This window comes from Atractosteus spatula, chromosome 1, assembly GCF_055471065.1.
Source record: "Atractosteus spatula isolate fAtrSpa1 chromosome 1, fAtrSpa1.hap1, whole genome shotgun sequence".
NCBI classification, from domain to species: Eukaryota; Metazoa; Chordata; class Actinopteri; order Semionotiformes; family Lepisosteidae; genus Atractosteus; species Atractosteus spatula.
This window is the reverse complement of record NC_142706.1, coordinates 63,996,599-64,016,433: the sequence shown is the minus strand read 5'-3', so window position 1 is coordinate 64,016,433 and position 19,835 is coordinate 63,996,599. Positions and strand designations below refer to the sequence as shown.

General features: G+C 48.0%; 1 protein-coding gene across 2 annotated transcripts; it reads right to left on the bottom strand.

Annotated features, from left to right (window-relative positions):
* Positions 1–260: 260 nt before the first annotated feature.
* On the bottom strand, positions 261–18,861 carry tamalin (trafficking regulator and scaffold protein tamalin). Of its 2 annotated transcripts, XM_088921922.1 has the most exons (8): positions 18,433–18,861; positions 14,518–14,567; positions 12,944–12,998; positions 8,683–8,785; positions 5,936–6,029; positions 4,431–4,497; positions 1,933–1,999; positions 261–1,047 (listed from the first exon to the last, which is right to left on the bottom strand). In XM_088921922.1, the coding sequence occupies exons 1-8, from the start codon at positions 18,637–18,639 to the stop codon at positions 569–571; spliced, it is 1,122 nt and encodes a 373-aa protein (XP_088778048.1). In that variant the 5' UTR covers positions 18,640–18,861; the 3' UTR covers positions 261–568. The 2 variants fall into 2 exon arrangements, with proteins under 2 accessions (XP_088778048.1, XP_088778056.1); XM_088921930.1 differs by lacking the exons at positions 12,944–12,998; positions 14,518–14,567 and having other exon boundaries at positions 18,433–18,852.
* Between the last annotated feature and the right edge of the window lie 974 nt (positions 18,862–19,835).

Genomic DNA, 19,835 nt, shown 5'->3' with positions numbered 1-19,835 from the left:
ATGTTGAAACTAATTAACAGAGAATAAAAGATTGGTGTTTTTAGAGAATAGAGGATACTGACCGACTATGCACTGACATTTGTTAGGATCAAGGTTTTGAAGTGAAATGTCTTTTTAGGTCACTCTACATATATTAGAATAAACAGTGGAGTTGCAGACCACATCATTTTAGGAATTCTTAACACTAAAAAAGGAAGAAAAAGCAATCAGTTTTCCAGTTCTCCATGCACGCCAGACACAGACACTCACGGCACACCATGGTGTATCCAAATGCCACGCATTTATTTATGTATTTTACTGGGGAACAATGGATCCCATTCAGTTGCTTCGGGAGAAAAACAAAAAGAAAAAAAATGATCCAGAGGAGCGTAAACAAGAATATCTTTGATGATTTGTGAACATTCCTTTTTTTTTTTTAAAAGAGGAACCAACCAAAATTGTTTGTTTTTTGTTAAAATCAGGAATATTTACAAATGGGAAAAATTAATTAACCTGGCATAACAAAAATAAATAAATAACTTAAAAAATAATACAAATAAAATATATACATTGAAAAGCGTCTGGGGGGTTATAACTTGCTCTCCTCTTCCTCCAGCGAGCGGTTCAGTCCCGGGATGAACTTGAGGAGTCTTCTTCGGAAGCTCTTCTGCTTGGGCTTGCGTGGTAAGGACCCGCAGCTGCCCTGCCCGCTGCCCGATCTGTCCCAGCTGCCGCCTGCCCCTCTCTGGTAGCTGCGGGTGCTGGCGCTGCGGGTGAGCTGCGTCTTGGCCGGGGGGAGGAGGTCGCCGCCGAGCCTGGCGCTCTGGGCCCCGTTCTGTCCCACCTGCCCCGAGCTGCCGGCGTCGCCCACGTCCAGGCAGGTCTGGTAGAGGGGGTCCTCGCTGCCCTCGGTGGCGGCGCTCAGGTAGCTGGCGCTGCTGCAGGTGCTGCCCGTGGAGTAGATCTGCCGGTGGGAGGCCGGGCTGGGGGCAGCCGAGCTGCTGCCGTAGATGTAGGTGTGGACCGACTCCAGGGTCTCGTACACGGCGGGGTCGTTCATCACGATGCCTGCGGAGAAGGGATCAGAGCTTAGGGAAGGACTGGCGGAAGAGGCCAGGTGGCCCGTTCAGCCAAGCGAGTCTTTCCAGAGAATCACCTTCGGAAACATGGAGGGTTTCCTGAATTTCACTTTTAAATGGTGCTTTTTGTGGTGATTTTTGATACAATCATCATCATCATCATCGTCCTTACACTTTTACAGTGCTTTTCTGGACACCCCACTCAAGGTGCTTTATAGATAATGGGGGCTCCCCTCCACCACCTGGATGATGCGACGGCAGCCAGAGTGGGCCAGTACACTTCCCACACACAGCTCTCAGTGGGGAGGAGAACAGAGTGATGGAGCCAGTTCATAGATGGGGATTATTAGGAGGCCATGACTGGTAAAGGTCAGGGGAAAATCTGGCCAGCATGCCAGGTTAACACCCCTACTCTTTTTGAGAACTGCCCTGGGATTTTAAATGACCAGAGATTCGGGACCTCGGTTTTATGTCTCATCTGAAGGACAGCGCCTTTTTACAGTATTGTGTCCACATTACTATACTGGGGCATTAGGACCCTCACAGACCGCAGAGTGAGCGCCCCCTACTATCCCACAATTATCTCTTCCAGCAGCAACCTTAGTTTTTCCCAGGAGGTCACCCATCCAGGTACTGACCAGGCTCACACCTGCTGAGCTTCAGTGGGCTGCCAGTTCCGATATTGACTTCTTTCGCGGGAGCACACTTGTGTATCGCTCAGGGGCTTCACACAGACGTGATCCTGATCCCCAGTTGTTGAGATCTGTTGCGAGCGAGCCCCAGCTGCTTGGGGCCAGCAGGCTGTCGATCCTGGAAACTCGGGCAAACAGCGATCCCGCCACCTCCCGAAACGCAAGGATTAACGAGGACTCACCATGAACCAGCCTCTGCTCCTGCAGCATCAGCGACCGGTACTCATCCCACTTCTCATGTAGCGTTTGCTGTAAGGAGGGAAAAACAGAGAGATTAGAGAAAGTGCCTATTGCTGCAGAGTCTCGGCACAGAGCCGTTTCCAGGGAAGGAGGAGGCACTGCCTGGGAAAGGCAGACTTGTACACCAGCTGTACTCGGAGCACCAAGTCACAGTACTCTGGACCGCACTGCTCCTGGTCAAGCTATGCCTTCTGCAGTGAATCTAATAAAAGCTGGAAAGAGGGATAAATCATCCTCTCGTTTCACTTCCAGGAAACACGGAATCAAAGAAAACTTTTACAGATGCAGCTGAATATCAGGCAGGCCACACATGAGAGAGGGCCAGTCACGCTCGTTTGGTTCAGTTGCTCTGTAGTCCCAAAACCAGTACTGACCGTACTAGGGCGACACCTTAGCAAGGGGCAAGTTAGAGGAGTCAATCAACCCCCACTGGCATGTCTCTGGGAGGTGGGAGGAAACCTGAGCACCCAGAGAAAACCCCACAGGCACATGGGGAGCACATGCAAGACACCCCAGGCAGGTCCCCCCAGACAGGATCGAACCCCACGCCCTGGAGCTGGGAGGCAGTAGTGCTATCCACCAGTGCAGGAACTGTTAAACGGCTCAGCTTGGACCTAAGCACCGGCACCTGGGCATTCCTTCTCCACCCTGGCTGTCTCCTAACACAAGGGCTCAGATCCCTCCCTGCTGCCCCGTATGGAGACAGTCGGGATGAGCCAGAACAGCACCGTGAGCACACGGCCACGACCACGAGCCCGAGATCTCAAGACCCGAGACCTCTGTGTAAAGAGGCATGAGAGAACAGGGCTAGCCTTCCCCCATCGCGATTTCACAGGGCTCTTCGGAGTCAGACAGTGAAGCACATGCAGGGCCTTCCTTCCTGAGTTTGGAGCAGACTTTCCTGTAATAGAAAGCCATGCCTGTGCCTGTGCTAAAAACAGATCGCTTTCACAACAACTTGGAGGCTTGTTGGTGAAAACCACAAAACAAACAGACCGGGAGGCATTTTTTGGGAGGGGCATTAATGGATACTGTCTCTATTTCTCATTTAAAAAAAATTAACAGATCCTAACTGAGCAGATTAAAACTGTTAGGTTGTTTATAGAATGTGATCTTCATTTCAGCTTATGGTAGCACTGTGATCATTTGTTAAAAGAGGTAATTTTCTAATTTGTTAAATTTAGCAGATACTGTTTGGTAAACTAAATTTAATCAACTTATTTTTGATTTCATGCCTGTTTCAGTTCTTTGCACAAAGGGTTGTGGAGCGTGGAACAAGCTACCCAGAAATGACATTGAAGCTGAAACCCTAGTTTCTTTCAAGACACAGCTGAACAAGATCCTCAGACCGCTACTAACAGCCAGACAAGCTAGCGGGGACTGATAGTTGATAGTTTATTTAACATGCGGTGATTAGCTCGAAATGCTTTTTAAAGGTTGTTCAAAAGTGTGTATGTGTAGAAACAGAGAGAGATTCAGACATCTATCCAGTAACTCTTAGGCTGACTCCAAATTCATAATGTCAGAGTGATGTTGGCATGGTTTTAAACATTGTCCGTTGAAAAGATATGGGGGGAGGCAAGGTAATGCCAAATTTGCCCCTATGACTGGACATGCCCGATTTCTGCCCAGTTCTGCAAAGCAACGGTCAATCCTACAGTAAGGATACACCTCGTCTCTGCAGGATCAGCTTGCCCGGCCTCTAAGGAGCAGTCAATGAGGATTCCTTCTCAGCATTTCCCTATTTATAAGAGTACAGGCGAATCAGACAGCGAGGACCCTACACACTGCAGGACTCTCTCACAACACCGGGCAGCGTTTTGACACATCAACCCACATCACTGCGCCTCCACAGCTTGGCCACGCAGTTTACTCCATTCGCGCATGAGGGCCTCTCTGTGTAGAAACAAAAAAAGTCTTACGACTTCCCCCAAAACACCGACTGGACTGGGAATTTCCATCACGTGCACAGGTGCCGGGCTCTGTGCCAGCATCAGTGTGGGCAAACACCTCCCAGTGACCTGACAGATACAATCTCTCTTTGTCCTCGTACAGACTTACAAGCGGCTCTTGTCCTCAAGCAGAGAGATCGGAAAATGCACACCGCGGAAAAAAATAAAAAATTACCATAGGAAGGACGAAGACTGAATTTCACAAGCTGTAAGAGCTGAAATTCTTACAGGGGCGGCAGTGGGAAGCAGCCTGCCCAGCCGTGTGCTTGAAGCCGATCCCCCGACAGCTGGACAAGACCCTGGGATCAATTAGCTGCTAAATGAGAACGGGCCAGACAGGCCAAAACCCCCCCCTCGATTGTGACTTTCCTCAACTTCCCATTTGAACTTCATTTACACCTCCAGAGTTTCGGCCTCCTGAACATGCACACGCAGGGCAGCGGTTTCTGAAAGGAGAACTAAGAAGTTCAGAGGGAAGGAGTGCTCACCTTCAGGTACTGCAGTCTGGTCTCCAGTTCTGCCTTTCGGATGGAGTCGCCGTACACGGTCTCCAACCTGCGGACAGACAGCCAGGCAGCTCGTTAACCCCCGCAGCCCGAACAGCTCCCCAGCTGCACTGCCCACCACAGCTCAGCCCACCAAAAACTTCAGCTGACCCAAAGCTATTTCAGAACACAGAAGAATCTTACAGCTGTGTTATAAAGACCTTTTATGCCCGATGTGAACACATGGCACGTCTAGCTTGACTTGGGGGCCTGAGCAGACTGCTGCTCCCTATCACATTACAAGTCACGCAGCTTTCCTAGCGACTGGTCGACACGCAGCCTGGGCAGTTCCCACGGACGAGGGAGCGTCAGCGTCAGCCACAGGGGGCCAGGCTCACACAGCAAGCCTTGAAGAGGCAGATAAAGCCCTCTGCTGCCCCTGGGCTCTGTGGCTGTTAGGGCATCTGATAAGCTGCCTTCAAAGTGTGCAGCGCGGCCAGTTGTGACAGCGCCTTCTTCTCGTTTCACAAGCTGAGAGCGTGCTCAAGGCTAGCCTGAGGCACCCGCAGGCTGGCCTCTACTCTGCCTGCGAGTCCTGAGCCATGTTCGAAACAGTTCACACTTTGCAGAAGTGCCACCACAGTTCACACGGGGGAAAAAAAAAAAGTTTCATCTTTCCTTCAGCGGTTTCGACTGAAAAGAGAAAATGAATGTGCGTATTGAGGTTGCAGGAAGGGGCCGCGAGAAACGTGAAATTAATTTTCTCCAGAGAGCTGCGACAAGGCTCCTGAGAGTTGAAGGCAAGAGAGCGCTTCAGAAACTGAATTTTTTTTTCCCCCATTTAGGAAAAAAGCAGCATAGAAATTTAACATATTTATTAGGAGACAATGCAGGAAAACAAACACAGGACTCTGACTGCAGAAGCTTTCCAAGCAGAAGTTCTACTGTGGAAAAACTGCAGTTATACTGGTGAAACTTTCAACTTCACCAACCTCTGTAGGCAAATTTACTCCAAAACGACCTAACAAATCACAAAATAACCCAGATCAAAGCCTGCAGCTGGGCAGGCCTGAAATGAACCAGGTTGCTGTGGGCAGTGTTCTCATTTTTTTCCTTCTGCTTTTAAAGCCCTGGTTATTGAAGAAACACATTCAAAGTGCCCGTCAAAAACAAATACAGCTGCAGGCAGAGACACAGGTATCCTGAATCTGAGAAAAGGCCATTCACAAATTCCTAAGTGCAATAAAAATGAAAATTCACGAGCTAGTTTTAGGGTGCTTGCCTGAGCCATATTAGGTTGCGATACCAGGTTTAACAAGCTTAAGCCTCGTTAATTCCATCTCACACATGGGGCTCTGTCTTGAAGAGTATTAGGCACTGCAGGAGGACTGGACCCTGCTGCACAGAAACTGGCAGCTTAACCCCAGCACGGCTGAGCGGTTCTTAACACAGAGCACCACTGTGTTCCTCGCTAGTTCCTAGTTCTGCTTCTCCGTACAGCCTCTCACCTGATAGTGTTCCCCGATGACCTGATAAGCTGAACAATCTCCTTGTGTCGAAAGCCCTCCACGCTCACATCGTTCACAGTTGAAATGGTGTCTCCTGCGCACAAACAGGGAGATTAAAAAAAAACGCTGAACTTCACATAACTTAATGCTCTTTTAGACTTAAACCTATTGCTCCTCCTGCTATGCCATGTGCAGTTGAGGAGGTGTGCCCCGTTCACAATCTGTCAATCTATAGAGGCCTTCCCATCCAGGAATACCAGTTTCTCAATCAAAATGAAGTTTTGGAGCAGATCGCGAAGAGGTGCAGGGCTGCTTTTTCCTGTTCTAGTTTGTTACAATCTGAAATACATCAGCCTGAGACTATCCAATCGCAACTTGTGCTTATGTGGCAACAGCAACAGGGTCTACATCAGGCCCTGCAGTGACCCACCAGACCAAACTGCCAGTCATCCTGCTATCCATACGGACACAACATGGCTCTGTGCGTCGTTTAAGACAACAGCAAAGGCTGAGGAAAGAGCGCTTTGGGTTTAACTAAAGACAGACAAGAAGTGGCGTTTCCTGTGATCTCACATCGAAAGTGAACAATGAGATCGGACTGCACGGGTCTGTTATGAGGTCAGTCATCATGTGAAATGATCTGAAACCCCACATCAGCACAATACTAATGGGCATTAGAGAGGCGAATCTCCCAGGAATCTCTGACTGAGCTCCATCAGGATTTTGTAGAAAGACACCATCTGTTTGGTGATGCCCTTTCCAAGAAAAATGACTTCCTTTTGGTTATTGCAAACTTCTTTACTCAGCCAGAGTTTTAATCCCTTTTAATCAGCAAAGTGAAAAGAAAAACAAACTTAAAAAGTGTAAAAAGTGTGTGGTTTCCCAGGTTTCTGTGCGAATGTAATGAGTTTTCTTTTGCTGTGAAACCTAAAACACGAAAGATCCAAAAAGCTTTAAAAATGTCAAACACCTAGCTAAATCTTGTGCGCTTTTCATAAGGCTGCGTGCTTCTTAATGTAAAAAAAGACAGCAGAGAATGCCTGTGATGCAGGAAGTTGAAGTCTTGCTGCTCAGTTATTGGCAATGTCACTCCATGGGCGACACTGGACCTTCTCTGGCTTCACCCCAAAGCTCTGCATGTCTACCCCAAGATTATCGCCGTCCCAGATCTCTTTCAAATACCAGACTCAAAATCTTCTTCTACAGAAAGGCTTTTATTGGATTGGTATCCGTGTCTGCTCCTTGCATCTGCTACTACATTTCTAATCCCTTGTGTTTCTTTGTGGTAACTTTGCAATCTCCTTTTTTTAACTGTTTTTCTTTAATTGTTTTTTCTTAATTTGCCTGTAAAGCTCTTTGAGATATGTTCAAATGTGCTATTCAATGTTATTACTGTTAAAATAATATTGAACAGTCTGACGTGACAGGTCACGAGGGCAGTAAGAGTCTACTTTTGGTCTGGGAGCCTAATCGCCTCTTCATTCCTGTCAAACAGGTCTGGTCACAACACAGAAACTGCACCTCCCTGCCAGAACAAACAACAGAAGCTTTGGTGTGTTTTGGTGGTTTTTGTTTTCCTTGTCAGACAACATCACCTGCAAAGGAGCTCCAGTGTCTCCGAGATCAGTCACTCACAAAGCCACAGACACGCGAACAGCTATGTTTCTTCCCATTTCGCAACAGAAACAAGTTGCTACGTTTGAGCGAACAAATTTATGGTGAGAAACCACTGTTCGTATGTATGCTAAATCAGCCTCTAACAGAACAGAACAGCACTGACAAAAAAGCAAACACTATTACTGAGCAACTTCTAAGTTCCAAGATGGCCCACATTAAGGTACTTTTTGTGTCATGGAGTTCCTTCTCTGCCCCTATTTTAAAACAATTCTGTGTGTTGCATGTCGTAATAAAATTAGACAATCCCATGCGGTATTCTGGGAGATTAACACACAACCGCATGCTGGCCCTGCCAGTTCAGAGCTGTCTGACACAAGTGTTCCATATAATTTTAAAGATAATCCTTTTCCTCTTTTTTATCTTAATGCTGTGCGATAGGAATCACCAGTCAGCATATTCAGAGTCTCTCATTCCAGATTTCTTCTTCCTGCATCACAGGTAGTTTCTGTCACACCCGATATGGGTGGTTTTGCTTGCGTGACAGAAGTGGTCAGCGGGTTGGTGCCAAACTTAATTTTTACTTCTAGCAACAGTTATGACTCAGTCCCAGACTGTACACACACATGCTTGCTTGTGTAACAAAGCACAAGCACCAATGTGCAGCGTACGCTTGTACTTTGTTACACAAGCAAGCAAATCATTGCTCACTGTAAGGACTAGTGTCCTTCAACTGCTGCTGGACTAAACCAGTGGTGGCATCTAGACTTATTTGCTATATTAAACCTGACAGTTCTAAACAGTGCACAACTAATATAAGCTTAACCATAGTTTCAGGCTGAGACAGGCAAGAGCACAGGGGTCTGTAGGTCAGTTCTGCTGGAGACAGGAGATGGGGACGGTGTTTTTGAGAACTGGAGTTCAAGACTTGTTTCCAATGAAAAATATTCCCCCCCCCCCGGGACTGGTCAGTTTTAATCAAGGCCCTAATAAATGAATGGACCTCATTGGCTTTTTTCCCCAGCAAATGGAGGAATGGAGGATTCAGAGATCCCAGAACCTGCTGTCCTGGATTGTGGACAGGACTGACCGCCGGCTTCCGGTTTATTTTGTACGTAAAGAGCACCACTCACCAACTTTGAGGCCGGCATGATACGCAGGACTGTCCGCGTACACCTTGCACACAAAGGTGCACATCTCCACCGAGTTGAGATTCTGGTGATGGAGTCCATACGTCTGCAACACAAACGGACAAGAAATCAGCAACCAAAAGGACAGCGCTTCAGAGAGCGGGACACGGGAATGAGCATCCACGTTGAAAGCAAAGCTGTAAAAAGCCATACAACATCGGGTCTACTTAACGCCCAAAGTGTATTCTGCTGAAGCTTAACGCCTGCTCCAGAAGACTGGAGAACAGGCTCATCAGGAGCTCTCGGAAGGGAACTGCAGGCCCCCAGTGAAGATAAGCCTTTTCCACCCACTCCTACACAGATCCTAACAGCTGTCAGGTCCGGTCGGTTTGCTGCTTTGCATGGCCAACACATATTTGCTTTATCACAGGGAAGTTTATGGCATTTTGAATAACCCACTGGAGTAAAAATTAACTTTGAACCTTAGGAGGGAGTTAAAAAATCCCTTCCATTGTGAGTTAATACCTGTAGAATCCAAACCAAGCTGTCGTTTTTGAAAGAATGATTATGTACAAAAAAAAACTCTACTGATCCTGCATAATTCCAAAGCAGGATTTCAATCCCAAACTGTTTATACAGATCCTCTCAAGAGAGTTAGGATAGTAGGTCACTTGGAATACATTTGGGGTTTTGAGATTATATTGTAAAAAAATTTGTGCACTCATGGAACTAAACATTTTATTTAAAATCTGAGTGATAACTGCATTTTGTGGAGACTTCAGAAAGCTGTGCAACATCATTTGAACTGACTGCTGAAGCCCACCCACTTATAACTGTACTTCCACTGAAGTCCTGACCACAGAAGACTACAAGGAGACCTGATACAAGTATTCGTGCTCCTCAAAGAAACGACACAGCAGACGTCTTCAAAATAAAAAGTCAAACACGGACTCTAGGACACAGGTGGAGACTACAGAGAAGTGCATTTAAAACAAAAGACACTTTTTCACTCAAAGGGTTGTGAGAGTACAGAATGAGCTGCCAAGCCATGTTGTTGCCCTGTTTCACAAAAAGCCTGCATGACCTCCTTGCATCAATTCACTACCGACTACCAAACCTATTAGTCAGGCAAAGCGGCCTCGTCTCATTTGGAACATCTCATATTTTCTCACGTCATTAGAAGCAGCACAGCGCACCGCACGAAGCCCGGGTGTGTCGTTTGAAAAGCTCTGCCTGCCGAATCCGCCGATTTGATTTGCAAATCATCTACACCGAAACTCCAACAGAGAACAAGGCCTCCTGGAGCACACAAAAGAGAGGGCCTGAAGGAAGAGGACATTGAGATAACAATACGAGCCAGGTGTACAGTGTATATACAGCGCGGTAGACATATCCAGGCGTTTCGAGAGTGGGAGATGTGCCGTTTGTTGCTGGCCGTCTAAACCGGCCTTTTGACTGCAGCCACAGCTGCTTTACTGCTGCAGACACATGGGCACAATTCTGCCTGTTGTGCTGAGATATTAAGAAACTGTGGTCATTTGCAGGATGCCTATGAAATGCCTGCGCTAATGCCATTTCCTCCAACCTTTCCAAACAGTGATTTGGACATCCTACAAACCCCACCTTGTGAGATCTGCGAGAAGCTTTGACTATTTTAGAGGTACCTGTATAGACTGTTACCACAACAGATAAGTGGGCAAAGGAGAAATGCCAAGCAAGCCATGACAACACGACAGTTCAAGCCAGCTGGAGACATGAAGCATGCCTGCGTTCTGTGGCTGGATATGCACCAATTCATTATACAGCACGCGCACAAACCATGAACAGCGCTGATCCTGGAACTCAGTGTGAGGACTCCCTTGCTAAATGAACATCTGTTTGCTATCTCTCTTCTGGGGGTTCCTGGACAATCCCAGCAAGAGGCAGTCATTTGTTCTCGTGGATTAACTCACTTAAGACACAGGGTGACAATGCAGATTGAAACTGTGCTAGACAATGGCAGAGAATAGATTCTGTCATGGAAAGACCGTGGGAGAGACAGATGTTCCTGCCAATAAGAGGTGTTCAGACCGACACGCACGAAGAGAATGTAAAATCTCTGAAGTGCCGATCCTTTCCTCAGATAAAGCGCCTCTGACTTTCCCTGCTTTGGTGAATCGTGGTGAAGCCCCTATCCTGCAGCCCCTCTGCCAGCGGCACCTGATCTCCTTGACGTCAGCAACGGTGGAAACACCCTGAAATCAGCCAGCGACGCAGGGACAGATGAGACTCCCGCTGGCACGCAGGGAAATACCCTGGCGCCTCAGCCACGTGGCCAGGAGGTGGCCAGGGGTGCACCCACGGAGTCGCGCCAGCAGGACGGACCGGAGAAGACCCTATTGGGCAACTAACCTGCTCCCCTGCCAGGCTCTGAGCATCAATACTTTCCTTACAGTATGTCAGACTATAGGACGAAGGTTTCGCCCTTATCAGCTGGCACTGAAAGGGAAGCATGAATTAAGGATGAAGGCAGGGGCGGGGAACTTCTTTATTATGGTGATTGGCGATTTATTATTATTTCTTCCCTGTTCTACGTGGGATCTGACAATCCCAAAGCATTTTGATCTGGAAATATTAGGGAATCCCTTTATACCTGCACCACCTTAGCAGTCTCTGTTGGCAGTATGCCAGTTCACAATGGGCTCATAGCTGGTACACTAGGTAACAATGCCTACAGTCAGCATCTCCCATCATGTGCACATTTAGTTCAGTTCACACTTACAGGGACTGTGCAGTGAAATGCCCCTTCAAACAGAGCGTTGCTAGGGTCTCAAAACACCGTTAAGGGGAACGACGGGATCCGATGAGTAATTCGAGAATACTGACATCACTTCCTGTGGCCGACTGAATCAGGAAAGCCTGTCGCCGTCATGCAGAAACAGCACATTTCTATATGCGGCAAGAGTAGAAATCGTGACCGCTCCGGGCTTGGGGCTGCTTTGAAATTTTATTTTATTTTTTTTTTTACTTTTCATTTGAACAGATTATCTAAAAACACAGGAAACCTTGCAAGTTGAAGGCATCAAGCAAAACAAGAGGATGTGGTACCGAGTTCAGAACAGAGATAAATGGCACGGCCTGGACGGGCTTGCGATAAAATCGGGCTTACGTGCTCTCAGACACATCCGAGCTGCTTTTACCGAGAAGGGGAGAACCATCAAGAGCTCCCAGGACACCAGGATGCACGAACAATGCCTTAGAGAGGCCGTTCAGCCCCGGACTCCCGGTTAATAAAAATAATAATTGCTTACGCTTATATAGCGCTTTTTCTGGACACTCCACTCAAAGCGCTTTACAGGTAATGGGGACTCCCCTCCACCACCACCAGTGTGCAGCCCCACCTGGATGACGTGACGGCAGCCATAGTGTGCCAGAACGCTCACCACACACAAGCTCTCAGTGGGGAGGAGAGCAGAGTAATGAAGCCAGCTCAGAGATGGGGATTATTAGGAGGCCATGATTGGTAAGGGCCAATGGGAAATTTGGCCAGGACACCAGGGTTACACCCCTACTCTTTTCGAGAAACGCCCTGGGATTTTTAATGACCACAGAGAGTCAGGACCTCGGTTTTACATCTCATCCGAAGGATGGGTTGTGTGGGTCTTTAGAGCAGAACAGGAACCAGGAAGAAAGGTGTTCTTCAGGAAGTGTATACACCTTCATCACCCTTGTCAGAGATTGAGGTGCCTGTGCAAGGAGATCACAGCTACTGCAGCAGGCACAATGAAAGATGACAGGAGGCAGGTTAGCCGGCTCTTACAGTGGCCACTGTACGTCACTGGAAACCTAAAACGTCAGTGTTCTCATTGCCCTGCTTCAGATTTCCTGTGGTTTTTTTTTATAAGTTATAGCTCATCAGGATTCCTCTTCGCAGTCAAACCAAGGAAGAGCTGGGACTCTGGGACTCTGGGTACATTAAAAATCAAGAGGTGAGAGGGTGGGGTATCATCATGGTTCCACAGAGATCACTTTGCATGAGATCGGACATGGTTACCCCAAGTTTGTCAGTCCATGTCCAAAGTTGCCCCTGTACCCCAAAGTCTCAACGGAAACGCACTTGTGGTCCAGATGTGTAAAAGCAGGATTTAAGCTCACGGGCTTCTGCACATTGTAGTCGGATATAAAGCGGACGATGTGCTGGATCGGTTATACAATGCTAATCCTCAGAATCCTATTTGCCCCAGCGCAAACTGAACAGCCCTTCCCAGCAAGCTAATCCTCTTACCTGGATTTCAAAGCCAAAGGTCTCCTGGTCCTCCTTCTCTAGGATAACAATCTTCCTGGGAATGAAAAGGAAAGAGCCGTTAAAAAGTGATCCATGAAGAAAAATCAAGGACACCACCCCACAGGAGGATTCCCTTTTCGGGGATATCATCCCAACCAAATACTGGGACTATGTGGCCACCACAGATGTTTTGTGCACTTTTTGAGAGATCGGTTTTGTTTCTGTTGAAGACACAAGATGACATGCATCAACACGGGGGGCAACTATTTTAAGAACAAAGACTAAGTTTGACTGTTTTGAAAAGTATGTCTAAATATAAATCAGTTTAAAAATGCCCCCTCGCCCCCACACTCGGTAACCAGTTCCTGGGACAAACACATCTGCTTTTGAACCGACAGGCCGAAGCAACAATGGGCAGCTCGGAGCCCGTCGCCAGGGGCAACACAGCTGCTGCCCTGTTGACAAACAAGCACTCTGATCTCTCTCGCACGAACACAGTTCGGAAACTTCCGGAAGGCGGCAGAGGTGGCTGCAGGGAGAATTCCAGGATCGGGGTGAGAAAACTCAGAACTACACCACGAGCTAATAACGAAGACGATGACAACGTTTTAGAAAGCTAACCGTAGTCATTCCACGTTCGTATTATCTCTTTGCTTGGTAGCTACTGTTACCCAGGGCGACTTAATCTGGTGAATGTTTACATTACGTGCGAGGGCAAAGAACGGTCATACAATAAAGAAATGGCGCCTGGAGGGACAGTCCCTGTCTTCCAAGGCCAAAGTGCTGTAAGACCTACCTACGACTGATTAGGACCTTAAACTAACATGACTTCTTATCCAAATAAGAAGCTCCATCAAGAATTAAGATCAGAGGCAGAAGGAAGACCAGCAGACACTGTGGTTCTGAGTGGAGCTCTTTCTCTGAGTCCTTCAGTCCTCTCTCACCTCTCACAGCAATTTGCTTTTCTTCATGGAGCCCTGGTGTGCTCGCACTTTGTTATGTCAATGCCAGGACCTGTTGCTGAAAACACTCACACAAACAGCACGGGACAGATCTCATGAGGGAATCCTAGCTCTGCTCCATCGATGGCATGCGCAAAGGGCTGGTCGAACGTGGGGGAACCCCAGGGGCTGGGTGTTTAAGAGTTACTGCTGGCTGACGCTGTCCATAGTCATGAGCACTGGTCATTGTGAGACAGGTGTGACCACCTTGGGAACAGAATTGTTGCCAGCGCTCGAGACCAGCAATGCCCAGCTGAGGCAAGCAGCAAGCAGGTAAGGCCCACTCGAGGGCCCAAGGGGAAACTGCGTGAAAGTGCATTTCACCAGGAGGCACTTTACACAAAAGGTGGTGGAGGTATGTAACAAGCTACGCAAGCATGTTGTTACAGTAGCCTGCTTTCGTCTAAAACACAGCTGGTCATTACCAAATGGGCTACATGGGCTGAATGGTCTCTTCCCATGAGAAACCGGTCTCATGTTCACAGGAGCATGGATCGAGGCTCCACTGAAGACTAAGAGAGACAGAGAAGGCAACACTGGTTCAAAGGAATAAACAGATGCTGTTCCTCTTACCTCTGTTGCTCGGGAGACTGAGTCAGGGATTTCCACTTCAGCGGCACGCCCTGTACAGACACACACAAAAGAAAAAAGACTTGAGGAGCAGGGCAGCGACAAGGAAGCGTGTGCCAGACAGCAGCCTTGGGGCCACTCCAGCTGAAACCACACGGGTCAGAACCCATTACAGACAGAGATCTGCACAACACGCCTTCCAGCCACGCCGCCCGTCTCTGCACTCCACAGCCCCGAGACGGCAGAGCCAGAGCACCTTTCAATACCCCAGAGCATCCCCCAAAAAGAGAACTCCCCCCCACCCCCAAAAAACAAATCAGCCTATTCCAGCGTCTGTTCAAGTCCCCTGTTTCGGGGTGGGTCCAATTTCAAATCCCGATGACTTTGTGACCGTCCTGCGTTTTGGAAGATCTCAGACACCCTCCCAGGACTTTGCAGGGAGCCTCAACGCCCGAATGGCCTGACAACGCTGACATTGTGCAGACCCCTGCAGGAGACCACCGATCCCAGTCTGCGCATAAAAATCCCCAAAATCATAAAAAAAATGACGTGGCTCCCCCCACCCGCCCTCCCTGCTGTACAAACACAGTTCCCTTCCGCAGGCTCTTAACAGCCAGTCCGCTTCTGTTCGATCTCTGCCATGCATTTAAAAAAAACAAAAAACAGGACTGCTCCTCGGAGTGCCGGCATGCTGTCAAACGGGCCTGAAGAAATACTGGCTTCCTGTACGGGCCACCACGCCGGACACTAACAGAAATTTTCTGGGGGCTTTTGAATGACTCTGTTCATAGCCCCCCGACTCCTGCGGGTCCCAGGGGAGTCTCGTGCGGGGGCTGAGCCCATCACACAATGTGTTTTTGTACCAGGACCCACTCCGCCGGTGCGTGTGCATGGGGGAGGTGGGGGGGGGGGGGGGGGGGCAGTTTATTCACTTAAAAAAAAGCTGCACCTGGTGGCTCTCTGTGCTCAAAGCGACCCCTGATTCCGACTGGACTTGGGACAACGAGGAAGCAGGAATGATTGATCCTGGCCTGCCACAGCCACACACTCTTCCAGGACACCAGTTTTAAATAATCAATAAACTTTACTTTTTATATGGCTCCTTTAAAAATGGCCTCTCAAAGTGCTTTACGGAAAAAAATAAAATAAAAACGTTTTTTTTAAGAATGCCAAACCGCAGACATTCACACATATCATGCAGTCTCCTCTCACGTGTTGGACTGATTATTCCGGATCCGAGTCCTCATGCACAACACTTCACACTTTGCTCGGTCTTCTGATGCAGTTTTTTGTTACAGTGCCATTAACCACCCTCCCCCTTTCAACAGAGAGGCATTGAGATAGGTTCAGGGAGCTTGAAATATTGGGGGGGGGGGGGGGGGGGATTAGAGTCGCACACTGCTCTGAAGCTGAACGGTCAAGCGTTCGGCCCTGCAGCCTGTGTCACGTTGATCTGCTTCCCCGCCACCTCAAACCAAGTCTCTTTGGATTGACCTCATGAGGCCTCGAACTGGACTGTAGGAGAACACCCTGCGGAGCTCTAGCCTGGGTAACTCCATGGTGGCAGATCAGACACAGTCAAAACATCCAAGAAGAGATCCGACTTTTTTAATCCAGCATCCCGAGACAGACCCAAGTCTGTGGTAACACAACGATTTCAAGAAACACAAGGAAGAAGTTTCTGCCTAGCGCTGAACGCTATGGCCTGCTGCACTAATTAATCTCATGGGGAGGGATATCTGCCCTCTTTCCTTGATCTCAACAATAACTGGTTGACAGTTACCTTTTCCACGTTTTTCAGTGGTATCTGGCTGTATTTCACATGAGGTGCGTTTCTTTAAGGTTATCTTGGTCTGTATATTATCGGGGGGGGGGTAGAAGAATCTTCCAAACTTGTCTCGTGTGTGTGAAAAGGTCACCTATCTGGAAGGAAATGGGTCCGGAGTTCGGCGTGCGAAGCCAAACTCCACAGGACTTCACCGTCAGAAAGTACCGGCTGCTCACGAAGAGCCCTCGGTGACGCACATAAGTCCTTTCGTTGTTTCGCCGAGCGCTTCACAATATATAGAACTGTTTGAGAAATCAAACAAGCCCACGACCAGAGTGCTGAAACTTTGCGGTAAACAAGGGGGGGTCTGCGCTCTGTGGCAGAACGGAGTGGGTGGTCTTGATAGCAGGGCGGATGGAGGAGGGGGGGGGGTCGGGCGCCACAAGTTTTAGGGGCTTTTTGTGTTAAAAGAAAAGAGTCCCGAACATCTTTCGGATAAACTACAGCGCCTCGGCTTTCCTCAGCTGTAAGGCCGTTCTTAAAGCCCCGCCCCTCGCTGTTAATTGAGCACTCTAATTAAAACCGACACATACGTTTATTTGAGCAGTCAAAGCGGATAGAAAACCCGATTGCTTTATCTTGAGAACGGAGGCTGTTTATTTATTTAAAAAAAAAACAATCAGAATGTTTTGCTTTATTATCTGAAATTACTTTTCCAGGTGCGATTTGTATAACTAGGCATTTTCCCGCTGTCGTAATGTTTTCATCCTCGTTGCTGCTAAGTAATCGTGTTTTCTGTGACTGGTCCACCAAAAACAGCCCCAGAGTATTCATTACTCTGAACGACTTCCAAGTTCACTTCGCTGCGCCAGTAATCGCGCTGCCGGCTATCCTTAGCAATGCAAATTACCCCAACTGCTGGATCAGCTGGTGTCCGAGGGCTAACAGACGCCAGACACTCCTTTACAAATGCAGTCTTGTTCGGACTCCCGCTGAGCAACGCTTAGCAAGGTGATAACACGCACACGTAGTTCCCCACATCTAGTAAACGCGGGTGGGAAATCGCCCACATTCTCCAAGAGGTGCTAGATTCCGCAGGCATCGCCACGCACAGACGCGCATCAACGCCTTTTCCCCACAATTAGCTGACGTCTTGATCCAAAAAGGCTCAACAACAGTCACTCCGTAGTTCGCTTTGTTAGGAAGCCCTACCACGCGGTTTTGTCGCATTATTTCCTACAGTGACATCAGTAACTGGTCTTGTCGCGTTCGGGATGAAAAATTTCTACATTCAAAACACAAGGCTCGCAAAGCGAAGCCGTGCGTCAGAGTTCATGAACTGGAGCACAGCATGCAAATATCTGTGCGCTGAAGTAGACTTTCCAAACAGTGCCCAGGTGTCTGAGTCAGAACGCGGCGCATCTGCCCTTTCTCTTTCCTTACATCTCACAACCACAGAGCTTCAAATGATCTCGGACCTCTTCACGGGCCGGCTGTCTCCCTGGGTAATTATCTCCAGGCACTCTCGTTAGCATATGTACTCAGTGTGTGTGTGTGATGGGGGGTGAGCTGCCGACAACGGAGACTTGTGAAGCCCACGAAGTCAGATTCGGGTTCAGTTTTATAGAACACAACAACACTCTCCGGTACCTCAACCCAAGAATGACAGAAGTCCCTTTCCAAAAGAAACCGTAGGCGAAACGCGTCTTGAACAGAACACGAGATAGAGTATGTCGCTGATGATGCACTTATTATCTGAGCGAATTTCCGTCAGGTGCCCTAATGTAAGAATAAAACTGTATCTTTAGACAAAATATTCTACCACCTCAAATTAATAATAACATTAGCAGCTCCCAGGTAGCTCCCACGGTCTAAATCTCTAGATCTCTTCGCAAGTTTTTTGTTTTAACATTGCCTGTTTACCGAAACGCACCGACAGCGTTTTTAGTACTGGTTAGAAACCAGTTTATTTTCAGATAAACTGATTTTACGATTTTAAAATAAAAAAAAACAATACTTGAATTTGGAACAAAAACACAAAAGCCATCGAATCCCAGCTTCGATCTGGGAAACTTATCATCCGAGTGCAGTAAGACGGGACTCAGTGTGCTGAGGCTCTCCAGGTGAGGTAAACCCACAGAAATCTGTACCTTTTTAAAATTCCTGGGCAGTGTTCCTCCGGAGTAAGCCAGCGTCTTGTAATTGTAAACGTCCGAAGCGTTTTTGCACTTTTCCACCGTTCCGTAGGTGTCAGAGGCGGACGACTGGTAGACGTCGCCGCTGTCGTGGTGCGAAGGCAAGCGCCCTGGGTCGCTGGAGTTGACTTTCTTTAGCCTCCTGAAAGTCATGTTCTTCATGTCGGACTCCCGGTTAGCAAATAACACTAAGCTCTTTCCTGGCGGGGAAAGTTCGCGTAGCTCAGAAAACACGAGTCCTCTGTCAGTATGAGCCGCGCCGTGGACCCGGTTCCTCGCTGCCTCTACAGCTGCTTTTGAAAGCGCAGCCCCGGGAGAAACTTTTTGTGCGCAGTCTGTTATGGGCGGGGTGAGGAGGGACGTATCTCCGAGGTTCCTCTTTTCAATGAAAGACCAAGCTTTTGTTTTCGGACTTTTAAACTCAGACCATGCTAAAAAAAAAAAACCGCACCGCCCAGAACGCAGTCTCCTGCGAATTACAGCATTTTCTGAGGAACTAATATTTAAAACGAGTGATGTATTCCGTTGACTCTGCGGTGCTGCAGAGAGACTCGATCAACAGTAGATCCGAATTGGCTACGATGAAACGCGTTACTGCTGTGACAGATTTGTATTGAAACACCTTTCAAGAATTAATTAGACGCTTAAAAACATTTCAAAAGCGACGGGGCAACACGATCTTAATATCGCCGTCGATGTCGGAATTCGCTTCTAATTGGAGTCCTGTCTTGTGATCACAGAGGTGCACAAAGAGAGGGGCTGGAGCAGAGACGAGTGACTTCGCATTAAGACGTGCTGGGTTCCCGGAGAGAGCGAGGGGTTCGCTCTATACCGCTCTAAAGCCGTTCTTCTAGAGCGCAGCAGCAAAAAATAATGCTGACGACATTTTCTTAAGCAAACGTTTCTGTTGGTCTGTTTACAGACAAAGCGCAATAGACGTACTTATCTATATAATTTCGTCGTGGTCAGAATTACTATCGCAGATGTCGCCCCAAAGCCATGCCTTTGTAATATCGCCATTTGTTGCTTGATTAAAAAAAAGTTTGATAAATGAAGTACGGTACAACCTCAGACTACAGATACCCGCGCGACCCTTGGGATGAGTTGCACATTCCCCTTTAAAACAACAGAACTCCCCAGAAATTGAATAAAAACAACTGCATGTGTCCCTCCGAGTTGCCAGATGTTCACAGGGCAGGGGTTGATGAAATGCAGTACACGGGCTCCCCCTACTGTATGTAGTCGGTAAAGACTGAAAGTTGCGCTCTGAGCGTTGTTCAATTTTTAACACACGGTTTTCATTTACATTATAGACTGGAGTTTGATTACTCCGAGTTATAAAACCTCAGACACTTGAG